Source organism: Pleurodeles waltl, chromosome 3_1, assembly GCF_031143425.1.
Source record: "Pleurodeles waltl isolate 20211129_DDA chromosome 3_1, aPleWal1.hap1.20221129, whole genome shotgun sequence".
NCBI lineage: Eukaryota > Metazoa > Chordata > Amphibia > Caudata > Salamandridae > Pleurodeles > Pleurodeles waltl.
The window spans coordinates 1,789,620,907-1,789,639,151 of NC_090440.1; the positions used below are offsets into that span (position 1 = coordinate 1,789,620,907).

The following is an 18,245-nucleotide window of genomic DNA, read 5'->3' on the forward strand; positions in this document are numbered from 1 at the left end:
GTCCTACTTTTTAAATACACTTCACTCTTCCCTCAGGGCTATTTAGGGCCTATGCTAGGGGTGGTTTATATGGATTAAAAAGAAAAGTCTGGGCCTGGCTAAAGGATTATTTTGCCAGGTCAAAATGGACAGTTTAAACCTGCACACAAAGGCTGCAATGGCAATACTGAGACATGTTTAAAGGGCTACTTAAGTCGGTGGCACAATAAGTGCTCAGGCTCACTGATAGCATTTAATTTACAGGCCCTAGGTTCATGTAGTATCACTTTACTAGAGATTTATAAGTGAATTAAATAGGACAATTGTGTGTAAGCCAATTTTACTATATTTAAAGGAGGGTGTATGAACACTTTAGCACTGATTAGCAGTGTTTAAGTGTGCAGAGTCCTAAAAGCCAAAAAAAGCGGCTTCAGAGAACAGGAGGGTGAAGGTAAAAAGTGTTGGGTTAACCATGCAGAAAGGGCGAACTCCAATGCACATTAAATGACTTTCATGTGCATTTCAGATAAAATCCATCAGTTTTACACTGTAATATTACTCAGTTACAAGTATTGAAAATTCAATGTTTTAATGTTAACATAATATCTCTTTTTTTTTTTTTTTCCTATCCAGGCTTATGTGCAACATGTGGAAAAACATGAGATGGTCGATTTGGAGCAGAAACTGATCGATGCCAAAAACCGCCTTACATTTTTGGTCGATTATGCTGTTTTCTCCCCATCAGACATTCGTTTGAACAACAATACATTTCAATGGCATGGAAGAATGGAGGATATTTTTGAAGAGCACAGAAAAATAATAAAGGAGAAGACAGAACAATACCAAGAGGGACTTACGGTTAGAATGAGAATATGTTATATGAATGCTGTATGTTTTTGGGCTGTTTCTGCGTCCTGGGATCTTCAATAATAGTATAACCTCTAGAATAGTTTCACCTGTGCCCAGAATCCCATAGCACAATAATTATATATACATGTTTAAATCTAGCTGAAAAATATGTTTTAAATGCAAATGTAATCAATCTGAAACTTATCACAGGCTAAATATACAGTATTTAAAATGGTGTAAACTCGGAATTAAAGTTTTAGCTCAATTAGAATTAAATCCGAGCCCATTGCAGCTCGAACTCTGAACATTCTGCGCCCTTTCAATTAGAAACGTGACAGAACTGTGAGCAATGAGGGAAATGCAGCCAGGTAACTAGAAGCCATAGAAAACCTAGGAGGAAAATTTACAATTTTCCTTTAAGAAGGCAGCAACATGTTTCTGCCAGCATGGATTTTACTGGCAGTGGCTCCATATCTTCAGTTGTTTTTAACACTGAATCTAGGATCCCTACCTTGGAAGCATCACGCCTTTTTAAGTAATAAAGATAACTGCGAGAATTTGCATTTCATGTAACTTTTTCTTCTGGATCTTTACTAATAGTCAAATACACTTGACAAGAATAGCCATTTCCTCGGTGTGTTGCAGAAAAATACAAAAAAGTGGGAAAGACCACAATACACTTCAACAAATGATTAACCAAAGGGTTTTTCCAAAGCTTCATGAATCACTTGGGAATCCGCTCTAGAATCTGAATCTGCTAAAGGGTCATTGCTCACGGATGTAGCTATAGCTTACTTACCCCTTGTATAATATATACATAGTAGTCCATTGTAATGCTGTAGGGGTCTAGGCCTGCCTCCTGTTTTGGAAAAAAAAAAAGGTAAATTGAACCTTAAACATATTGAACTTCTCAGTTGCCTTTGAATTATAATTCAAGCCCTTGAATTAATGATGTTTTATAACTCATGGATAGTTCCCCTCCATTACATCCTGAACCATTCCTGAGTTAACATGAGCGGATAGAGACAAATAGCAGCAGGTTCCCTACCCTAGAATTCTCCCCAGGCGCCAGGCTGCAGCTAGTCTGTCTCTTCCAGATAAGACATTACCGAAATTAAGTAACTTGTCCATTACTGCTACACCCTATGTAAATGGCCTTATGTTTAGAGGCTGAATGCCATAAAATGAATGCTAAGGCACCTTTCTAGTCTGGTGGTCTTCTTGGTTCTTCTCTACCTTTTATATGACTCTGTAGCTCGTCTGTAGAGTTTGCAATCTTTATAGCTTTGTTTGATTGTGTGCCATCACCAAATATACAGCAAAGAAATCTACTCCCTCTTCCCTGTTTTCTCCAGAGAAGGGGGAAAGAAAAGAGAACTCTGCGCAGTATTTCAAAAGTACTTTACTTATTTATGCGGTGGCTGCTGGGCATAGTGAAAATTACTTTAATGCTTTCTGAATGTGACCTGGCTGAAACTTTAACTAGAAGCATAGAATAACCTAGCTCTAGGTTTAGCACAGAAAAGACTGTTCTTCCGCAAATCTGGCTAAACATAATCTAATTAACAAAATATAGCAAAATGTTCTTTCACGTCCCAGCCTGTTTCATAATGTTCCTATATTGTTAATAGACTGGTATACAACACCCGCATTAAAAATAAACTAAAGGAAAACAGTCTTTTAAACCATCTGTTTAAGAGTTATTCATGGTCTTTGGGGTAGGAGACTCTGCAGAACAGAGCTTGATCTATCAAGTGGCCCCCTGAAACGCTGGGTCCCTGGGCTAGCGCCCACTTTGTCCATGCCTTTAAGAGTCTCTGTGAGCACTGCTAGTGGAGGTCTGCAAGTTGTGCCCCAGAAGTTCCCCTGAATCTAAATAGAAAACAGGTTTGGCGGAGCGGGAGGACCACTGGTTTATGGCACTCCTTTGCCCCACCAAACTGTAAAAAAAAGGTCCTAAGTTTTGACATTTTGAAATATTCCTTTTGCTACCTTGACATTTTGCTCTCTTTATTGATTTAAAATATATTTTGTCTTTATGGCAGCTGCGCAGTGAACGATTTGTGGAGGAGCTGGAGAGTTATGCTAAGCAGATTGAAGAATTTTCCACATTTGGCGATATCCAGGAGGTCAACAAATATCTGAGAAAAGCTCAGGCACTGAATGCAAAGCTGGATGCAGCAATTACAAAGGTATGCATTAATATTGTTAGTGTTATTGGTACATCATTTTAAAATCTTTTGCAATCTCTGTGCTTTTTTCTTAGAAATTATCTTTTCATAACAGCTTTATCGTTCCTTGTTACCTTCAAACTGTTTACGCAGTTTCATTGAGCGATTCGATTTTTAATGCCACTAAATGTACATTGTGTTCCCTGGATGCCCTTTTATGAACTAACTCTAAATTCTTGTTTCAGGTCTTCCTTCAACATTTTCTTTCATTGTCAACCCTCATTCTGACATCAGACGCACATTATTTGTTTATTTTCTTCCCTCACCTTTCTGTGTGACTGCCAAATTACAGGGCATATATCACTGTATGCCGTACCTAAATATATGCATGTCCTGGTGGCTAAATGCGTCACTAGTGCCAAATTTTTAGAGGTCCGTGCGAAACGTGCTGGTCCACCTAGGGTTTTTACTATGAATCCTAGCTCTTGTAGTCCGGTTTTATAATAAAATAAATAAGACTGCAAGTACCAGAATTCCAAAAAAACTTGGGAGTGGACCAGCACATCCCGCATGGACCTGGGAAACTTGACAGGGCTGCAGACACATCATCAGTGGGTATTCAGTGGGTGCAAAATCTGCCACGTTGGTACTTCTGACAGATAGGCAAAATAAATCAAGAGATAATGTCCCTCCTGCAACACACCTCATGACAGCAAGCTGTGCAGCAAGCTCACTGTAACTGAAGTAACACCACAAGAGGGAACTAAGTTAAGCAATCACTGGCAACGCCAATAGGTCTGGCATAGGCACCAAGCCTTTTGGGTGTTTTTGTCAAAGCTTTTTTTGTTTTTGCCATGGTTTTTGTAAAAGTTGTTTTTGGTGGAGTTGCAGGGCCCGCACCTGTATAAAAGAAAACAATGGCTAAAAGAACAAGGATTTTCAATGCAACGGGGCTCGCATTTGCTCGAGTTGGAGCTATTTGCGTTGTAAACTCCTAACCTAACTTTTCTTGCCACACAAATTAAAAGAAATAAAAAATACAGTGTGATCGCGCTATGTAAAATGCAGCGCAATTGAAAACGAAAAAACAGAGTGCGATCGCGCTATGTAAACCCCAGCGCGATCGCGCTGTGGGCAAAATTAACAGAAAAAGTAGTCCGGAGCCCAGGCTCAAAACTCGAGCCTCGTATGTTTTTGGTAGTTTATCGGTGCTGTGTAGGCGGGCTAGACACCGGAAAAGGCATGATGTATGCATGCCTTTCACAAATGAAAGCAAGCAGATTTTAAAGAGCAAGCCCAGGAACCAATGAAAGAGACTGAAGTGACCTGTGCATGGTTTGAAGCCCAAAGAGAGATTACTTTATGGACGGAGCGCTTTGCGCTCGCCCATAAAAAGTGCTATTTTGTCTCAAAAACACACACATTGCATAGTAGTGAGGGGGGGAGCGGGATCCAAATTGCACAACAGCAGATCATAAGTTTTTTTTGTGTGTGTATATATATAATTAAAAGGTCTTGGCACATCACATCTAAAATAAGCATTTTTTGCAGAATATTCATTTTATTGCATGGTTCCCTAGATTATTTACTCATGACTTCTGATATTGCTTTTTTTGGTACAGCTGGCACTTGCTGAAAAAGCCTCCATCTCTATTTGCTTTCTTAAGAAAATATAAATAATTTTGATTAGTAGTGTGCTGTCATCACAACAAGCTTCCTCTGGAGCCTTTGACTTTGTGGAAGCTCATTAAGATCTCATATCGAGACTATGGCCTCTTTCCCTCAAAGCTCAACACTCAGGGTTCCTGCATTGACAAAGTCTTTGGTGCTTGCATGGTTAAATGTAAGAATGTGACAATGATTGAAAGTAATTGATTAAAAAAAGTGGGAGACTGTGTGATTGTGTGGATTATGGAATATTTTGAGTAAGTGCATGAATAAACTGCTGAACGAATGGGTTACAGTGCGTGGGTTGATGAACGAGTACATGGATGGGTGACTAATTAACGTAATGAGTTAATGTATAGATAGATGGATAAGTGCTACTTGTTAGACATGTTTGCATATCTGAGGTTGGTGTAATTTGATCCCTGTATAAAGAAGCAAACGGCCCCTGTTCTTCAAACCATTAAATATAGTTTCAGCTTGACTTTGCTTGGAGCAACTAGTAGTGCATAGATGTCCAGAATACCCCTGGATTTGCACCGATGATGCCTGGTCCACAGTGATTATTAAAATACTGGAAAAGATTACTTGCAACTTTAAAAATAGAATTGTGAAATTATTGTCAAGTAATCTAATGTTCCTTGTATCTAATTAACCTGATTGTGTACAGATGTGACAACATTGGTAGAAGAACATAGACCATGCAAAACCCCAATGTGGGTTGGGGTTTGTGTAGGAGCGAAAGGAGAAAACGTGTTTTCTTTGATACAGTGACTTGGTAAGGAACTACACCAGTTTGCCCTTGCAGTCAATGACGTTTGTAGGCATTCGACGATCTGGTTAGCAGAGACCTGCAGCCATCCACCATGTCAAAGATGTTCAAAGCCCAGAATGAAAATGAGCAACACATCGCCCTCCTCAGAATGCAATAGGGTAATTATGGTAGACAATTCTTAGCAACGAAAAAGGGGAATGGATCACTGAGATGGCCTCAACAGTTATGTTGGAGACTTTTTTTGGAAGGCTTTCTAACCTTATGTCCTGATTCTTTCTGATTGTCAACCCGTAGGTACAGCCAGAGTGGTTCATAACTGGTTTAGTGTATTGCTATGAAGAGCAGTACTGCATAAGCAGATGCATGGCATATACTGCGTTACTGCATCGTTTCTCGTATGTGCATTCTGACCGGTTCTTTTTTGCCTACCCGTTTCGTGTATTGTGAACCAACTTCTCTCGTGCTACAGAATTACTAGCCATGCCTCCCCCCACCCTGAGGTTCATTTTTTTTGTTTTTCCCTCCATCTTCTCCTTCCTTCAGCTTGGGTTGCCTGTGTAGCAACGCTCCTGCTTCAAGCTTTGTGCGTCAAGCCGTTATTAATTTGTAGCATCTAACCAATACAAATTCCTGGCTCGGCCTTTGTAAATTCTACTCGAACCCATGTGTTAGCGCTTTGTGTGATACCATCGGATTGACTGCAGAGTAATAGCGCACACCCATCTCACATGAGAAGTTGCATTTCAGAGCAAGACAGCAGAGACATAATTTGGTACAGGGTCTCACCTTCAATTAATAGTGCCAAGCACCATTCCTGCAGATAAAAGAAAATTAGGCATCTCAGTCTCAAGGCTTTCCTCCTCATTCCTCGACGCCCCCTCACTTGGACTACTAGTAATCATTTCTAATTGTTTTTATTTATTTTTGTTTTATTCAAAATGTTGTCCACATAAAGTCACAATATTAAAACAATCACTTAATTAGCAGCTAGAACATAAATATTATAAAAAATACAGGGTATGTAAATAAAGAGAAAATAGAGGGCAATTCTAACATTTAGTACACATTATGGTATATATCAAATGACATGGCAGATGCTGAGACATTTTTCCTTTCCCTTTAAACCCCCGCCCCCTTTACTTAGTAATTATTGCAGGATAACTGTGTTCATATTCGGACAATCATAGGTTCCCAGTTTTGTTTCAGGTGTCAACAGTTGCGGTAACTTTCTGTGATAGATACCTCGAACCCCCAGATACCCTTAAACTGGTACCACCATTCGTGCACTGTCATGTGGAAGTCCTATCTTTCCATAGCCTGACGATCTGTAATCTGTATAATACTGCCTCAGTGAGAACAATGCCTGTACACTGTGGGTGAACCAATGGAGAGGAGCCCAGTAATATCAGCTTTGCTCTGAGAAAAAGGTTTGTATCAATTTGCTAATCTTTTTAAATATTTGTCTCCACTAAACCTGAATTTTAGTACAGTGGAAAAATATGAGCAGTGTTCACTGCCAAATCAAGACTGAGAAAGCATGCTGAATGTTTCTGCCAGCCAAAGATTTGGAGCCTTTAAGGAGTATAATATATATCTTGAACTAATGTAGTGGTGAAAATTTAGACAGGACAGGTTTAGAATCTTTTGACTGTTAGCGATCCTTGTTGATACGTCATCATTGGTTACTTGGTAGCCAAGTATTATTTTCCATTTATGAGTCATTAGTTGCAGGTTATTGGCCTGTCCCTCCTGTAACAGTTAATAATACATTCTACCTACTAATCCCTTATGATTTGAGATAGCTAGCAAATTTGCAATCTTGATCTATTTGAACCACAGATCATCTTTTGTGATTGATTGAAAGCAGTCACTCACATGCAGCTACTTTAAAAAGTCTGTACCTTAAATAAATTATATCGAAGCTAAAGTAAAAAACAGATTGATAACCACTCTCGTAAATCTGTTGCAAGCAGTGTGAGTATGCGACCAAGTAGATTCAAACGAATCATAAGAAGTTGTGCAAGAGAGAAGTATAACAGGTGTATTTGGGAATCTGGATATGTGTGCAGTGAGTGATCAGATACATGCATATACTGAAAGTGTTTTTTTAATAGGATGGGTTCAAAAAGCACCAGCTGATAACTCCAAGTGTAGGTCTGGGTGGAGCCATGGAACTTTTGAGAGTCCAATTACTTGTAAACACCTTGAAGCAAAGGGTGTCCAGTAGTAGAATTTGAGGAATGGTAGTGCCCAACCACCCTTAAGAACAGGAGGCTGAAGTAGTGCAATTGCAGTTCTGGCTTTTACTGTTGACAATCAAAATGGGACCATAAAGATTAAACTTTTTGGAGAAAAGATATTGGTACAAGGAGAGACAAGGCTCAGAATAAGAACAAACATTTTGGTAGTATTGTAAATTTAGAAACATTGCATCTGTCCTGAATCCCTACTGGAAGTCTGACTCATTTTAAAATCTTGAGCCTGCAGATCTCCTTAATGCTTCATAGTTGAGCTAAAACATTTATTCCAAATGTAAGGAGATTTTAGCCCCATGATAAGTGACTGAAGGCGCATTTCGAGGATCTGTGGTAGCTTGCTTTTAAATGATTTGCACCAGTGTTTTGGTTACAGACAATGTGGCCTCGTCATCAATGACTGAAAGGGCTAATGTGGGACGGTGTTTAAAACTAATAAAGTAATATTCAGTGATTGATTTAAATATTTCACAAAGGGTTCCAGATATGAGGCATACATTTGTGGTGATAGAGGGCACCCTTGATGGGTACCTCACAGAACTGGAAAACTACTCAACATTGTACCTATGCCAGCATCTTTGGCTGTTAGGTTTTAACAGTGCTTTGAATCAGTTAATCATCAAGATTCCAAAGCCAAAGTGACTCAAAACCTATTAAAGGAATCGCCAAGAGACCCTATCAAATGCCTTTTCAACATTAAACAGGATCATCCCAGCATGTTTGCCTTAAATTGCAAAAATATCAAATAATGAGATGCTCTGGTTAGTATGATGTATAGTATCCCTTTGACATACAAGGCCATGATGCATAAGATCTACCCACTGCCTAAACCGTGGATAAATCCTATCAGCTAAAATCTTAGTTTAGATTTTGGTATCTGAATTGATTATTGGGATAGAACAGGTAGAGCCACAATTTAGGGGAGCTTTCTCTTTTTTATGGAATACTGCTATTTGAGTTTTCTTCCAAGAGCAATTTATTATTATAAAAAAGGATAAGGGGCAATAAAAGGGGAGTGAGAGTTAATAGGAATGTCTTGTAAAATTCTGCAGGGAGTGAATCTGGACAGGCGCTTTCACTGAAAGGAGTCTCTTCATTGTTCTTGTTAGCTCTTGCTTTATAGTGGGTGTTTCCAATATGTGGCATTCTGGTGATTTTCTTATCTTGGCTTCTTTATTTTAGGAAGTGATTTGAGATATCTCGGGCTGTTGACTTTTCTGATATATTTCAATATAGTACTTGCAGAAAATGAAAGTGGAAATAATAAATTCATTTTCCCTTATTATAATGCCCTGTGAATCTTGAAAGACCATAATATGATTCTTTGTTGACTGCTCTTTTAATTTCATAGCCAAAATGTCTCCCATGTTCTCATTGTTCTCAAAATATTTCAAACCATTGCATAAACCCTGTGCACCTACTAATGTTTTTTAAAGTAACATTTTAGTAGTGGTAAGCCAACCCATTAGAGACTTTTGAATAGATTCATCAGCGTGATTACGTAAACAGCACACAAGTGTGCTTTTTTATTATTATTAAAGATGCTCTTAACAGATTGCAAGTAGACATAGCCCTCTTTTCCCTGGTGATTGTAAAGGACAAGGTCACCCTCTTATTAAAGCCTTTAGACAATACCATATGGTGACAGATGAAGCTGAGTGTTCATTGATTTGAATATAATCTGACATACTTTTAATCATATAAACTTTATAAGTGGGATCTATTAAAAGGTTCTTATTAAATGTCCAGTATTAATGCATTGGAGGTTATTAAGTACATCTTCCTAATATATGCAACATTAAAGTATTATTAGTCAGATACCATTGGCCAGTGTAACTAAGTAGATATATGTGGAGAGATACTTTGTAACACCAGAAACACATCTATTCTTGAACACATCTTATTCCGGGATGACTAAAAGGTGAAGCCACAGTGTGCGGGGAGGGAATGCGTCCTGGCATCTATTAGTCCCCCTTTTTCCTGTGTCATTGGAGCACAATTCACAGGCCTGATCCTGATAGCACAACTTATGTCTCTAAATAAGTCGCCCCAGAATAAGCCATGCATGACAGAATTGTCTAGAATTTCTGGTATAGGGTCTGTGATGGATCCTAGGTCAGATTTATCTGATACGTCTGCAATCGAAGAGAAGATGTCCTGTGTCAATCAGGTCTGCTGCGTGTTGAAGGGAACTATGCAGCACATAAGCCTAACAAATACTAATAGTACTAGTTACAAGAATACTCTTAAAACTAATATTATTACAAATAGTAAGTCTGTAGTAGACACCAGGAATGAACTGCCTGTATCCCTATGTTTTACATCAACCCCGGTGTCAGCTTTGCCCCCTCCTTCTGCCCACTTGAGTGATAGTGGGTCAAAAGAGACTAATGCAATTGATGAGATAGGTCAGACTGTTGTAAATACTCTAGGTATTAGGGTAGACATTGTAATGCAAATCATTCTCATAATCTATCCTTCTTACTTTTCAAGATCACAGAAGGGATTGACGTGCCAAAACTGTATCTACCTAAAAGTCAATAAGTTGTAGTAGCATTACTCATGAGAAAGGTGAAAGCATAAGGACGAAAGATCATCTAATCTCACTACCTGATGCAGACTCTCTTTCAGTCCAGGATAAGCGTGAAATGCTCAAATGCAGAATACCTTATAGGGTGCAGACTTCATGGCACCATCAAGTTGTGTCCAGCTCTTTTTTTGGGCATCAAAACTAATAGTTGATATTGAACTAGCAGGCAGTGTCTGTTTTCCTGTGCATGAATCATCAGGCCTGTTGCAACAAGAAGCTGATACCTATATGCATGTTTGTTTGTGTTATTTTAAAATTCAAACCTACTGTGGAGCAGCAAAGTGCTCTGCAGTGTCAAAGCAAAAGATAAGGTCAACAAATGATTGGACAGGTAACTGATTTCTTGGAGCAGATATGGATTGTTACTGTGAAGTAATGTTCTATAAAAAAAACACTTTCCTACTTTGGATCAGGATTTGGGCTGCCCTGATTGATTTAGAGATGTTGTTCCAGATCCTGAGTGCATAGATGGAGCCTATTGCCTCGGTTATTTTCTTTTATTCACTTCTTTGTCTTCAGTCTGTTGGTGCTGTGGCTTTAGGTGTGTGGGGAGTCAACTAAATGGTGAACTTATCAGCCTGATATGTGGGTACACTGGATGTGATGTCTTTGCAAATGATGTAGCTGGTTTTGAAGATAGTGCAAACCTGCAGCAGGAGCCGGTGGAGTTCCATTAATATAGGAGTGATATTGTCATATTTCTTCAGGCACTGGATGAGACTTATTGTGGCATGTATGATGCCTATACGGGGGGGCCTCTGTAGAGCTCGGGTGGACATAGAGCAGAATGAAAGCAGTATGATGATTTGGGTAATAGTTCTGAAGTTACATTTTGGGAAGAACGGTTTCACTTTCTTCAGTAGAGAGAGCTGATACCACGTTGTCTTTGTTTTTGTTTAAATATTATAATGTATTAATTGAGGAGGAGGTTGGTGTCCAGGCTGAATCCAAATTACTTGGCTTTATCTGAAAGTTGGGCTTTTTAATTTGTTCAGCCTTTTCTCGTTCAGTCAGATTATTAGATTGTTCTTGGTAAGTTACAGGAATTCAGTCTTTTGGGGTTGAGCTTCAGGAAGGTGCTGAACATCCAGGCCTGGATGAGATGCAATCAGTGTTTGAGGCATAGGATGTTTGGAGTAGGGGAGACATTCAAGTATAGTTGTGTACCATCAGCATATTGGTAAATTGTGATACTTCTATTGACGAGTAGAGGCCCAAGGAACTCCATCTAGAGGTTGAAAAAGCTCCCTAGTGCAGATCAGAGATGTAGCAGGCTGATTTTGAATATGGCAGAGAAGGCTACTCCTTCCGGATGGCAAAGGACACTGTCCCAGCCATCCCGAGAGACCTCCTCTCCCCCCTATTTTAGAATTATTCACCAAACCGGCAGACAACTCTAAACATTGTCAAGAACCACCTTCATGGTAGTCCCTATATATGTTGTAAATGTTTGATGTACAGCTGTTTCATACATGATAGCCAAACATTTACACATTTTTCATTTTTCAAAAACCAAATCAAATGGCAGTTTGTTTTTGAAAAATAAAAACTAATGACCCCCCACACTCTGGAGATCTTCTGTCATGGTGTGAGTGTAATTTATTTTTACTATGTCTCACTGCCAGGTTTAAAGAAAAAAGCCATCCGATCACCCACTCTAAACTGGAAGGCTGTGAAATGGCTAACCTCCAACGGCCTGTACTCCTTCGGGCCGTCAGAGGATCATGTCCGTGACGTAGCTCGAAATTGGGCAGGTGGAGTTTGAGTTTGGCAGAGAGGGTCTTCCTTTGCCGTTGCGATGGAGTACTTTCTCCAACAAGTTCTAAATCAGCCCCTAAGTCTCTATCTGATAAGGTGACTCGTGGGGGAAAAGGAGGATCTCCTCTTACCCCAGTCTTATACAGACCCCTTTTGTGGTCCTGTTACACCTTTATGGTTGAGCCCACCTCCAATACTGTTCAAGTGACTGTTGAGAAAGAGAGTGCCACGCACTCAACAAGTGGCGAGCCTCAGCTAAGCAAGAGGGACATGAGATGGCCCTCCCCTAGATCTTAAACACATAAAACCCTTTTACGAATATCAAAAAGCACAAAAAGAAGCAGAGACAATGGGATACATAGCCATCTGTGCGCTAGTTCTCCTCCTCATTAATACACTTCCAACATTCCTGCTTGAAGTTTCCTCAGTACTGTAGGTGCAGGTTTGACCTAGTAGGAGAGACAAAAAAGCCATCTGATTACCCACTATAAATTGGTGGGGCAGTCAGATAGCTAACCTCCGACAGCCGGTACTCCTTTGAAACGCTGGAGGAGCATGTTGATGATGGACCTCGAGTAAGCTTCGCCGTCAACATAGTAAATGTCCACCCACCTCTAAACCGGGCAGAAAGACTTTGAGCTTGGTAGAGAGGGGCCTCCTTTGCCATTGCATAGACTACTCTCCCCTGCAAGCTCTAAATCAGCCCCTAAGTCTCTAACTGATAAGTGTGGTGCTCATTTGGGGAAAAGAGGAGGGAGGTCTATTCTCATCCCAGTTTTGGATAGACCCTTTTCTTGGTTCCTGTTACACATTTATGGTTAAGCCCAGCTCCCATGTTGTGCAAGTGACTCTTAAGAGGAAGAGTCCAAGTACACAGCAAGTGGTAAGCCTCCTCTAACGAAGAGGTACAGGAGGTGGCCGTCCCCTAGTTCTTAATCACATAAAAGCCTTCCACAAAGCCTTCTACAAAGCCCAAAAAGCACAAACTGAAGCAGAGATAACCTGAGGCACTGGCATCTACATGCTGGGTCTTCCCCTCTTTCCATCATATCATCTTGGAGGTTCCTCAGTGCTGTAGTTGCACCATACCTAGGAATACATGATCCTATAAACTGGTCTTCAAGTCCAAGTTTGTTTTTAATTGTAAACCTCTGGGGCAGATAATGACGCTTATAATGTTTACCTATATTAGCCCCTTCTATATCTGTAAACGGCTGCAAGAATACAAAAGAATTATTTAACTAAACATTTCTGACGGTGGATGTATGAGAAATTGACATGGGTGTATCCTGAACCTATCTACATTCAGTGCATGTACTCCAAAGTAACATAGAAAGGCTTCCAGTGAATCTCTAGAACGACTCTTCTTTGCAAGATCATTGCTTGTTCAAGGATTCCCCCAGTAACCATTCAGCCAATGAAATGCATCATCTTGCACATGGTCAGCTGTTAGGTTGTGGTTGAAATCACCTCTTTTTTACCACAAAGCAACAGTGTAGAAATATCTAAATCTGACATTATGGGGTCCCATTACGAGTCTGGCAGTCAGTAAACCGCCAGACTCGTGGATGGCGGTCGGACCGATGCAAATGAGGTGGTCCGAACTGCATTTTTTGACCATGGTGATCATGCTGCTGTGGGACCGCCAGCACCGGATCCCAGCAGTCTTGCAGTTGCAGCGGTTCTAATCCACCAGCGCTGCCCTGGGTATTATGACCTCGTTCTCTGCCAGCCTTTTCATGGCAGTAGCACAGCCATGCAAAGGCTGGCGGAGAACTGGAGCAGGGTGCCCCAGGGGCCCCTGCACTACTCATTCACTTGGGTTGGGCAGTCAGGGGTCCCCCTGGCCAGCACCCTCTCAGAGTTCACTGTCTGCTTAGCAGACAGCGAACATCACGAGGGTGCTGGTGCACCCTGCTTCCTACAGCATTGCTGCCGGCTTGATTACGAGCCAGAGACAATGCTGTTTTCCGCTAGGCCAGCAGGGGGAAACTGAGGTTTCCATCAACTGACCTAGTGGGAAACTCTTAATGGGTCCGGCGTGGAGATAGCCACTATGGCGGCAACCTCCCCGTCGGAAGTTTGGTAGACAGTCTAAACCGTCCACTGAACTCGTAATGTCTTGAATTGAATTGGTAGATTGAATGTTGTGCCTTGCAGCTTGGTTAAGAAATACATTCATCAGAAATTAGCGGTCTAACACCACGAATATTAGACCAGTTCACATTTACAATTATTAGCATAAATAATTTCTCCATCTTATGTTCAACTACCTTGAATTCATAAGTTTGTGAGATGATTCTCTAATGAGGTTGTCTCAAATATTTTCCTGGTTTCACTTCTAAATGCTTGGAGGTGGTACATTAAATACCCTGGCAGATAAGGACTCTCTTCACGCCAATATTCGTGAATGAAAATGATGTCATGGAGCCTCCAGAAATTAATCACTTCATGATCCTAGAATCTGCAAGTGAATCCACAGACATTTCAAAAGCAAATAGCTAGGAAATTAGGGCTTGGTTCCTGAATTGATTTAACTAAAGTGTAGTAGGAAATTCAGTCACTCTTTTCAGAGTTAAGGACAACAAACAACCAACCCCAGTCAACAGCTGTCTAATCCTTAGCAGCCCCTCTAACTAACAGGTTCTTCCCACATTTTCTCTCCAAGTACTGGCAAGACTAAAATCACTATTAACATTTTTTCTGGACCTATCACAATTTTCAATATTGAAAATTGAGGATATTACGTTATTGACCTAATGTTTTAGGGTTGGAAATGGGGTCTTTGGTTGGCAGTCAGGTTACCCCCTGTCCAAGCATGGACCCTAACTCTAGTGAGGGAAAAGGAGAAACACACCTGTTTAATCCCCACTCACCTCCTTGGTAGCTTGGCACGAGCAGGAAGGCTTATCCCAGAAGCAATGTGTAAAGTATTTGTACCAACACACACAGTAATACAGTGAAAACGCTACAAAATGGACACCACACAAGTTCGGAAAAATAGGCAATATTCATCAAAATCAAGAAAAAAATGACCAAAATCCAACATACACAAGTCAAGATATGAATTTTCAAAAGAATAAGAGTCTTACTCCATAGAAAGCAATGGAAACTTTGATTTTACACAGAGTACCTGGTTTCCGTCAAAAATAAAGTCGCATGGGTGAGCATGCATCGGAAAAGTCAGTGATACGTCAATTCCTTACTCGCAAGAGAGTGATATGTCGATTTCCAGACAGGGCACCTCGGACCGCGCAGGCTCACAATGACTTTGCCGCCCAGCGACGATGTGTGAGAAATCCGGTCACATGGTGTTAGAAAACCACGCTGCATGGGGTTTGCGTCATTATCAGCAGCCACAAGCGGGTGTTGCGTTGTTTCTTCAGCAGCGATGCGTCAGTCTTCCATCTGCGATGAGTGTCGATTTAAGCTGCAAAGCGTGTGACACATCGTTTATCAGCCGCGTTACAGATGGTGTGTCATACATTTCCCCACAGGGCATTCTGTGCATTGATTTCAGTACTTGTCCTGCAAACTTCACCTTTCAAGGGCCCAGGTACTGGATAGGGCACCACTTGGCAGGGCAGGAGTCTCAGCAGAGATTCCAGGTGCTGGCAGAGGAAATCTTTGATGGCCCTGAGACTTCAAAACAGGAGGCAAGGTCAGATCAAGCCCTTAAAGATTCTTCTCAAGCAGGAATGCACAACAAAGTCCAGTCTTTGTCCCCTTTCACAGGCAGAAGCAGTAACTGCAGGATAGCCCAACAAAGCTCAGTCATAGGCAGGGGCAGCACTTCTTCTCAGCTTTTCAGCTCTTCTCCTTGGAAGACGTTCCTCTTGGTTCCAGAAGTGATATAAACTCTGGAGTTTTGGGTCCAATATTTATACCCCTGTCTGCCTTTGAAGTAGGCAAACTTCAAAGGAAAGTCTCTGTTGTTTACAGGATCCTGCTTTGCCCAGGCCAAGCCCCAGACACACACCAGGGGGTTAGAGACTGCATTGGGTGAGGGCAGGCACAGCCAATTCACGTGTAAATGACCACTCCTCCATCCACTCTAGCTCAGATGGCTCATCAGGATGTGCAGGCTACACCCCAGCTCCCTTTGTGTCACTGTCTAGAGGAGATTCCCAAACAGCCCAACTGTCAGTCTGGTCCAGACAGGGAATCCGCAAACAGGCGGAGTCACAGAATGGTTTAAGCAATTCTACCTGAGAGGCATATGTCCAATTAACTTTTGATGTAAAAGATTGGGTGTTAGACTTGTCATCCTTGGCGTGGTCTCCCTTAACTTTTTGTCTCTGTTTCCCAGGTTGTTGATGTGTGCTGGACTCTGATTTTGCTGTTTTTGTTACTCTGGGCACTTTACCACTGCTAACCAGTGCTAAAGTGCAAGTGCTCCTTTACAAAATGTGTATGTAATTAGCTTATCCATGATTGGCATATTTGATTTATTAGTAAGTCCCTAGTACAGTGCACTAGAGGTGCCCAGGGCCTGTAAATCAAATGCTACTAGTGGGCCTGCAGCACTGGTTGTGCCACCCACATAAGTAGCTCTGTAACCATGTCGCAGACCTTCCACTACAGTGTCTGTGTGTGCAGTTTTACAAGTAAATTCGACTTGACAAGTGTACCCACTTGCCAGGCCTAAACCTTCCCTTTTCTTACATGTCAGACACCCCTAAGGTAGGGCCTAGGTAGCCCCAGGGGCAGGGTGCAGGGTATGATAAGGTAGGACATATAGTAATGTGTTTTATATGTCCTGACAGTGAAATATTGCTAAATTCGTTTCTCACAGTTGCAAGGCCTGTCCCTCTCATATGTTAACATGGGGGCTACCTTTAAATATGATTAAAGTGTAGATTCCCTTTGGGAGCGGATGGATATGTAGAGTTTGGGGTCTCTGAGCTCACAATTTAAAAATACGTCTTTTAGTAAAGTTGATTTTAAGATTGTGTGTTTGAAAATGCCACTTTTAGAAAGTGAGCATTTTCTTGCTTATACCATTTCTGTGACTCTGCCTGTTTGTGGATTCCCTGCCTGGGTCAGTTTGACGGTTGGGCTGGTTGCACCTCACACTAGACAGTGACACAAAGGGAGCTGTGGAGTAGTCTGCATTTCCTGATGAGCCATCTGTGCTAGGAGGGAGGAGAGGAGTTGTCACTCACGCCTGAAAGGACTGTGCCTGCCCTCACACAATGCAGTCTCCAACCCCCTGGTGAGTGTCTGGGGCCTGGCCTGGGCAAGGCAGGATTTCACATTCAAGAGAGACTTTGCTTGAAGTAGGCCTACTTCAAAGGAGAAATTGGATATAAGAAGGGCACCCAAAACCACAGACTTTAGAACATTTCTGGAAACCAATTGAATTGGAACCTCTGCCTGGAGAAGAGCTGAAGAGCTGAACTGCCCTGCCTGTGACTGTGCTTTGTGGAGCTATCCTGCAGTTGCTGCTTCTGCCAGAGTAAGAGGGCAAAGACTGGACTTTGTGTGCCTTCCACCTTGTGAAGATCTCCAAGGGCTTGATTTAGAGCTTGCCTCCTGTTGTTTTAAGTCTCAGGGACAGCAAAGACTTCTCTCTGCCCGCACCGGGAGCCTCTGGAGAGACTCCTTCTCTGCCAAGTGGTGCTCATCCAGTTCCGGGGACCCTGAAAGGAAAAGCTGGCAGCCTAAGAGGAAGAAATCCCCGCACAGAACGCCGTGCGGGGAAAAGATCGATGCAACTCCGATCTGCGGCTGAAAAATCGAACTGCCTGCAACGCGACCGAATAATCGACGCACGGAGCTGGAGAAACGATGCGCAGCATCGCTGACGGAGGCTGAGAGATCGCAACCCGCGAAGAGTGGTTTTCGGATCATCGTGCGGCTGGATTTCCGACATAAACACCGCTGGGCGTGTAAAATCAACGCAAGACCTGCCTGGACCTGAGAGTGCTGAGCAGATCGACGCATCGCTGTCCTGCAGAGAGAAGAAACAACGCGCCCGAACCGATGAAAGGAGAAACAACGTAAGGTCTCGCTCGTGAGTGAAATCGACGCATCACAAGCCCTTTTTGACGCGCACTCACCCGTGTGGGTTTATTTTTGATGCACCCAAGGTACATTTTCACGCTAACGGTGTTAGTGTGTGTTTAAAACTACATAAAGACTCTTTTTGCTTTTTAATTGATAACTTGACTTGTGTATTGTGGATTTTGGTCATTTTGGTC

At 41.7% G+C, this 18,245-nt stretch overlaps 1 protein-coding gene across 2 annotated transcripts in view; it reads left to right on the forward strand.

The window, feature by feature from the left end:
- DNAH7 (dynein axonemal heavy chain 7) overlaps nucleotides 1-18,245 on the forward strand; it is a 1,158,398-nt gene that overhangs the window by 237,267 nt on the left and 902,886 nt on the right. For both annotated transcript variants that reach the window (XM_069225862.1, XM_069225863.1), the window contains 2 exons: nucleotides 613-837; nucleotides 2,874-3,020. In XM_069225862.1, coding sequence (XP_069081963.1) covers nucleotides 613-837; nucleotides 2,874-3,020 — 372 coding nt within the window. The remainder of the gene's footprint in view (nucleotides 1-612; nucleotides 838-2,873; nucleotides 3,021-18,245) is intronic.